The 8,123-nt window shown below is 39.3% G+C and overlaps 1 protein-coding gene across 2 annotated transcripts in view; it reads left to right on the forward strand.

The window, feature by feature from the left end:
• The window catches only part of CD86 (CD86 molecule), a 66,516-nt gene extending 61,188 nt beyond the window's left edge, over positions 1 to 5,328 (forward strand). For both annotated transcript variants that reach the window (XM_017508167.2, XM_017508166.2), the window contains exons 6-7: positions 2,261 to 2,306; positions 3,641 to 5,328. In XM_017508167.2, the coding sequence (XP_017363656.1) occupies positions 2,261 to 2,306; positions 3,641 to 3,737 (143 nt within the window). In that variant the 3' untranslated portion in view covers positions 3,738 to 5,328. The remainder of the gene's footprint in view (positions 1 to 2,260; positions 2,307 to 3,640) is intronic.
• The last annotated feature ends 2,795 nt before the right edge of the window (positions 5,329 to 8,123 follow it).

An 8,123-nucleotide genomic window follows, 5' to 3' on the forward strand; every position in this document is an offset into this window, starting at 1 on the left:
ATTCCCACTGTCAACTGATTTTGACAAAGGTGCCACGGTAATTCCATGCAGAAAGGATAGTCTTTTTGACAAATAGTGTTGGGACAATTAGATATCCATATGGAAAAAGTATGAACCTAGACACACGCAAAGTAACTTACATATTAGGAACTAAAATGAAAAGACTTCTGAAAGAAAACATTGGAGAAAATCTTTGTGACCTTAGATTAGGCAAATCTTTTTAGATAAGACACAGAAAGCAAAAAACATAACATAAAAAGATAAAATGGACATCATCAATATTGAAAGCTTTTGTTCTTTGACTTTTTTTAAAAAAGGAAAAGTCAAGCCACAGACGGGGAGAAAATGTTTTCGAAATGTGTATCCCATAAACGACTTGTATCCAGAATATATAATTACATATTGCTACTCATTAGTAAGAAGACAATCCATTTAATAAAAGACAGGAAGCAAGAGACTTGAACAGATACTTAACAGAAGGCGATATACAAATGGCCAATGAGCACAGTTACAACATCATTAGTCATCAGGGAAGTACAAATTAAGACTATAATGAGATACCACTGCACACCCTCTAGAATGCCTAAAATTAAAAAGTCTGGTAAACATCAAGTGCTGGAGAGGATATGAAGCAACTGAAACTCTCATGTACCACTATACAACCCAGAAATCCTAGACATTTACCCAACAGAAATTTTAAAAATTTAAAAAATATATAAAGACTCATACACAAGTGTTCATAGCAACTTTCTTCATAATACCAACCCTAGCATCCTAAATTGTCATCAGTTTGTGAATGGATAAATAAATGATGGCATATTTATACAACAAAATACTGAAAAGCTGTAGAAAGGAGTGGACTACTGGTAATACACAAAAATGTAGATAAATTTCAAAAGCATTATATTAAGTGAAACAGTCCAGGCACAAGAAAAATACACATTATATAATTTCATTTATATGAAATTTGAGAAAAAGCAAAACAATTGTAAGTAGATTCATGGCTATCTATGGGATGGGGGAAAAGAATCAGCTGAAAAGGGGTAGGAGTATTTTGGCTTATAGAAATGTTCTCTACCTTGACTGTGGTGGTGGTTACATGACTGTATATATTCATTAAAATCACCAAACTCTATACTGAAAATAATTGGGCTTTAATGTTTATTAATTATGCCTCCATAAAGGTGATTGTTTTTATCTTTTAGTTTTATTTTATTTCCATAGTTTTTGGGGAACAGGTGGTTTTGGTTTTTGGTTACCTGGATAAGTTTTTTAGTGGTGATTTCTGAGATTTTTATGTACCTATCACCCAAGCAGTGTCCACTGTACCCAATGTGTAATCTTTTATCCTTCACCCCCTTCTCACTCTCCTCCCCCGAGGACCCAAAATCCATTATATCATTCTTACGACTTTGCAGCCTCATAACAGCTTATTATTTTTAAATACACACACACACACACACACACACACACACACACACACAGAACTTCCAATGACAGTAAGTGTTCAAGAAGACTCTTTTAGTAAAGACAGAATCACAAAACCATCAGAGGCATTGCTGAGAGGATTTTTGTGGTCTGTAAATACCTCCATGGACACCCAGGTTAGCAACCTGCTGGGCTTTAAGTGGGAAAATAGTAGCATCACAACAGACAGCCTAGAGAAATTTACGTCCCAAGTTGTGTCAGTAGCAAGTCCTTATCAATAGCAACTCAGGCTTTGTGAGGTGTAGCTGGCTAGAAGTTTCCCTCTTGGACTTGTCCCTGCAATGTTGTGTAATATTCTTAGCACCATCTGGCTAATCCATTTAGGCATCAACGTCTTCAAGACTTCCTTTCCTCCTTCTAAATCTTGCTTTCAGTAAAGTTTTAGAAATTCTTCCAACAACAAAATGATTGCTAAAACGAAATGTATTACCCTCCCAGTGGTAATTTTGGTTAGCCAGGGTAGAGCTATAAGTGAAAAATCTATTTCCAGTGTAAGAATATAAGGCACAGTGAGCAAGGGAAGGCATACACTTTTTTAATGCAAGGAACTTCTTCCTAATCCTCCTGAAGTTGCATCATTTAAATAAGTATCTCTTCCATATATAAAGTCTGGCATGTGGCAAGTGCTCAGTAAATGCTTGTTGAAAGAATAATAAATAAAAGTCACCACAATTTCTCTCTGAGTCCCAGAACTTTGAAGCCTTTTCAAACTTTCCTTCTTTTGGTATCTATGGGGAATACATTTCTGAAGGTCGTTCTTGGTGTCTTTCAGAACCCATCAACATGGAGAGGGGAGAGAGTGAACAGATCCAGAAAAGGTAAATCCTGACCCTGCGACATTGATGAGAGGCATAATCCCCAGAGTGTCTGTTACTTGAATAGGATTATGCCTAAGGCGTACTGAGACCTCAGCAAACCTGAAGTAATGGAGAGGGAGAGGAAAATAAGACTAGTTAATACTTAGAAGAAAATAACCTGTTAAAGGATGACAGGGTATCCAATGCATGATACCCAGAAAGCATGACAAGCTCTGTCATGGTCAAGTAATAGTCAATACAAAAGAGTTCTGAGGTGGTGAACATGAAATGCATCTTATCTGCCATGGTAGCCCCAGTACCTAGCACAGTACCTAGACTAGTATACATCCTACATGTGTGGAATGAATAAATGAAGAAGTGGGGAGTGACAACATGTTTTCTTCAGCCTCAGCATCTTAGTATCTGCTATAGCTCTGTTTAGAGTGTTCTTCTGATACTTCTTTACTTCATTCTTCAGATTTTGCCTCAAGCAGCAGTTTTTTAAAAACCCTATCCCAAACTAGAAAATGTTCACTTGTTACAGTGTCAGGTGGATCCCGGGGCTTTTTCTTAACACCATATTATGCTTACATATTTGTGTAATTATCTTATTAAACTCTATAAACTAGACTAAACTAAATTCTATGGAGGGCAGAGACCATACCAGTTAAGCTCATCATTGTGCTGCTAGCACCTAGCATGGCTCCTGGCATATGCTCAATAAATGCTTGTTGAAAGAATGAGTGATGCATGAAGAATACATAAAGTCTCATAGTGATCAGTCCTTTCACGACATGAAGCTATCAGATAGTCTGTATCTCTATCTCTTCTAAGAAATTAAACTCTCAAGAATATCAAGGCTTTGACTGCATAGCCATAGGATCAAAGCAAACCTCAGTCACAAGCGTGGTTGCAGAGACAGGGTCATAACTCCCAGGGTGCAGACACCACCAAGAGTGTCCAGTACTTATCCTGATATGCCAGCCACTGTGATTCTAGCAACATGACTAATAATTTCAGGCACACTTGGACAATGAGAAAGGGTGTTGAAATCCAACCTACCCTGTCAGACTCAATTTCAAAAATGGTCTTGAAGAGCCTGCAGAGGGCAGGCAGCAGAGAATCAGCAGAAGGAGTGGGCAGGGCCAGGCAGAAATAAAGGATAGTTATTGAAGCATAGATGACAGTGTAGTGCATGGTTCTTTTCTCTTGCCTTCTCCACCTTTCTCTTCAATAGTTTGTTTCTCCTCATTGCTATTCCAATGGCCACTCTATTCTGCCCTATCATTGAAATCTAGAAAAAGAAAGTAGCTCAACTGTGAAATCTCACCCAATCTTTTCTTCTGTTTTTCCAGCGTAAAAATCCATGTACCTGAAAGATCTGATGAAGCCCAGCATGTTTTTAAAAGTTCCAAGACACCTTCATGCGACGAAAGTGATACATGTTTTTAATTAAAGAGTAAAGCCCATACAAGTTTTCATTTGTAACACAATTTCATTTGCAAGTTTCTGGGCAACCTTTCTCATTTTTTCTGGAAAGCAAGAAGACATTACCATTAATAATAGGGGGACAGGGTCATAACCCCCAGGACTCCCTCTAAGTGGAATAGCCTCCCTGTAACTCCAGCTGTTCTCCATATGCCAAAAGCAGACTTTAATTCTCTCATTGCTTCTTTTCACTGTGGAACACTCTTATGAGCCAAGCCCAGCTTAATGATTCATGGCCTGGAAATAAAATTTAGGACCAACACGTCCTCCAGATCAGATTATTCTCTTAATGTCATAGATTGTGGTTTTTAAAAAATAGAACTTCTGGAAAACTGCATTTTATCTGCTCAAAATTCTAAGCTGGTGCCTCACTGAATCTTGTATACCTGTGACTGAACAACTACCTTCTCAGTCTGGGTGGGAGTTAGGTATTTATGACCTTACAGTGCTAATACTTTGAAACATAAAGATCCATGTACTGTAATAGTGTGATTACTATGCTCTAGAGAAGTCTATCTCTGCTAAGGATTGTTGTCCCTCTGTCAGGGTCAGTAAGAAAAATGGTGGCCTAGGGTACAGGCAACAATGAGCAGACCAACCTAAATTTGGGGAAATTAGGAGAGGCAGAGATAGAACCTGGAGCCACTTTTTTCTGGGCAGTCACTAATGTTGAGGAAGCTTGCCTTGCCCAACAAGCCCTAGTGGAGAGCACTAAATAAACAGGAAAGTGCTGGATCTTGTGAACTCTGTTTCTCTGGAAGAATTGACTAGTGAGATGGCCTGGGGAAGCTCTGAAAGAATCAACAGAGATCACAATACTCAAAAGAGAAAAAAAGAGAGATCTTAATCCAAAGAAATGCATGAAATGTCTGGTCTGTCCAGTCCATCAACAAATCTTGAAACAAGCAACAGATATACAGTCTGTCCAAATGGACTTAAGACAGACAGCAGTTTCCCTGGTGGTCAGGGAGAGGTTTTGGTGATACCCAAGTTATTGGGATGTCATCTTCCTGGAAGCAGAGATGGGGAGGGAGAGCCATTGTCTTGATAATGGGATGAGTGGAAGGAGGCTTAGGGCTCTCCACTCCTGGCTGAGAGAGAAAAAGCTGCAATGGAATTAGGAAGACCAAGATGCAGATCATGTAGGGGCTTCCTTAATGTACAAATGTCCTACAGGAATCTGGGCTGGCCCAGAGTAGCAAATTTCAGTTGGATGATTGTTTTTGCTGAAGGCAACCAGAGGAAAACTGCGTACAGAGATGGATATACTGGGAGAAATGACTTTGGAAACCTGGCTCAAAAGTAGGATTAGTAAGGGATGGAGCAGTCTCTGTCCAAACCTAAAGAGAACTCTGGGGGGCCTAAGCCACAAAAATAGTTCCTTTATTTTACTTGAACAACCCCCAAGGGTTATAGACTGCTATGCTAGACAAGCTTGTCCATGTAGTATTCCCATATGTGTACAGTGCCCCTGCCTTCATTAGATTCCTAGCACCTGGCCAGTTTCTAACATGTTTTGTGCAGCACAATTTTTAATAAATGCTTATTACATTCATTTAAAAGTCTACATTTTCTACTTTGGCTTCCAGAGTACTACTCAACCCTTGTGGTGTGATGTTCCCTGCTCTGTCCTCTGAATGTACTTCCTTTCTCTTGACATCTCTATAGCTAGAAGCCTCTGACGCATCCTACATCTTCTCCTCCTCTCCTTCCCGTGCCATTATTTGAGAAAAAAGGTTTGTATAATTTGTATACTTCTATATGTTTATCTCAGTAATGAGTTATAAAAAATCAAGTAAGAATGGTTGCTTTCAAGGACAACTAAGAAATCTTGAATAAGAAGGGAAGTTTACTTTTGAATTTGTAACCCGTGCTGTGTAATTTAAAAATTTTTAAATATGTGTATTAAAAGCTTAACGTAAAAATATTCCTTGAAAACACCATGAATTTAAAATAAATGCATATATATATATACAGCATGTGAGAAAAGCCAGGAAAACTCTGGACAAAAGAAAATGACCTAGATTCTCTGAAGGCAGGAATGTGTTTAATTTCTTACCGATGGATCCCAAGTACTTAAGATAGTTGTCTATCCTGTTGTGATGAATTTTTGCCTTTTGTTCTATTTCTTAAAGATTTCCTCAACTTTATCTAACTTCTGCATATTTTTATTTGTGCTATCATTTATTATTTCCAGAATTCCTTTTTGTTCTCTCAAAACATATCTGTTTAAAGATTGAATGACTTATTAACATGCCCTTTGGTAAGAACATCCCTCCTTTGTATATTAAATTCTCTGAACTGCTGTATTCTAAGACCAGGGGAAAGAAAAAAAAAGGTCGAAAGAGATCATTAGGCAGAATAGTACTAGCTAACATTATTTCACGTTTACCATGTACCAGTTGTTCATCTAAACCTTTAAATTCATTATATTATCACATTAACCCTGTGTTGTAGGTAATGGAATATTATGCCCATTATGCTGATGAGAAAAATCTAAGCACAAAGATGAGTCAGAGTAATTTACCCAACATTGTTAACTTTGTAAGTGGCAGAGCTGGGGAGAATTTTGCAAAGCATCATCTCCTTCACCCTTTTATTTGCTAGCCTTTCTGATTATCGAAGAGACAGAATTTGAGTTGCTTGCAGTTCAAGTGCACTGCACTCTCTCAGCCCCACTGCACTGGTGACTCTAGTGGACCCATCACTGAAATTTCCACAAGTAATTCCAATCTTATGTGGCCAGGTACTAATAGATAACAAGATACATAAGAAGAAAAGTGAAAATGAGATTTGGGTCAAAGGGAAGTCAGTTGTGTTTATTGCTCCCAACTCCTTTCCTTCAGCCCTGCTACTTATTAGTCTTTTGCAATGCCCCCTCCTTCCTTTGCTATTCTGAAGCTAGTGTCATTAGCTGATGTCCTTATATTTGTTAGCTGATATGGTTTGGCTATGTTCTCACCCAAATCTCATCTTGAACTGTAGTTTCCACAATCCCCATATGTCGTGGGAGGAACCCAGTGGGAGGTAATTGAGTTATGAGAGTGGTTAACCTCATGCTGTTCTCATGATAGTGAGTTTTCATGAGATGTGATGGTTTTATAAGGGGCTTTTACCCCTTTTCCTTGGCACTTCTCCTTCCTACCATCATGTGAAGAAGAATGTGTTTGCTTCCCCTTCTGTCATGTTTCCTGAGACCTTCACAGCCCTGCTAAACTGTGAGTCAGTTAAACCTCCTTCCTTTATAAATTACCCTTTACTTCCTTTATAAATAGTCTTGGGTATGTCTTTATTAGCAGCGTAAGAAGAAACTAATACAGTAAATTGGTACTGAGTAATGGGGTGCTGCTGCAAGGATACTCAAAAATGTGGAAGCAACTTTGGTACTCGGTAACAGGCAGAGGTTGGAACAGTTTGGAAAGCTCAGAAGGCAGGAAGAGGTGGGAAAGTTTTGAATTTCCTAGAGACTTGTTGAATGGCTTTGACCAAAATGCTGATAGTGATATGGACAATGACATACAGGCTGAGGTGGTCTCAGGCAGAGAAGAGGAACTTGTTGGGAACTGGAATGAAGGTGACTCTTGTTATGTTTTAGCAGAGACTGGTGGCATTTTGCCCTGGTCCTAGAGATTTGTGGAACTTTGAACTTGAGAAACATGATTTAGGGTAGGTACCTGGTGGAATAAATTTCTAAGCAGCAAAGCATTCAAGATGTCACTTTGGTGCTGTTAAAAGCATTCAGTTTTATGTATTCACAAAAATATGGTTTGGAATTGGAACTTATGTTTAAAAGGGAAGCAGGGCATGAAAGTTTGGAAAATTTGCAGCATGACGACTTGATTAAAAATAAAACATTTTCTGAGGAGAAATTTAAGTCAGCTGCAGAAATTTGCGTAAGTAACAAGGAGCCAAATGTAATTGCCAAGACAATGGGAAAATGTCTCCAGGATATGTCAGAGGTCTTCACAGAGGCTCCTCTCATCACAGGCCCAGAGGCTCCAGGAGGGAAAAATGGCTTTCTGGGCCAGGCTGCTTTGTGCACTTTTGGGACTTGGTGCCCTGTATCATAGCCGTGGCTAAAAGAGGCCAAGGTATGGTTCAGGCCATGGCTTCAAAGGGTGCAAGCCCCAAGCTTTGGCAGCTTCCACATGGTGAGCATGCAGATGCACAGAAGTCAAGAATTTGAGTTTTGGGAACCTCCCATAGATTTCAGAGGATGTATGGGAACACCTGGATGTGCAGGCAGAAGTTTGCTGCAGGGGCAGAACCCTCATGGAGAACCCCTGAAACGGCACTGCAGAAGGGAAATGTGGGGCTGGAGCCCCCACACAGAGTCCTCGCTGGGGCACT

The sequence above is a fragment of the Cebus imitator genome, unplaced genomic scaffold (assembly GCF_001604975.1).
Source record: "Cebus imitator isolate Cc_AM_T3 unplaced genomic scaffold, Cebus_imitator-1.0 Scaffold387, whole genome shotgun sequence".
In the NCBI taxonomy this organism is placed as follows: domain Eukaryota; kingdom Metazoa; phylum Chordata; class Mammalia; order Primates; family Cebidae; genus Cebus; species Cebus imitator.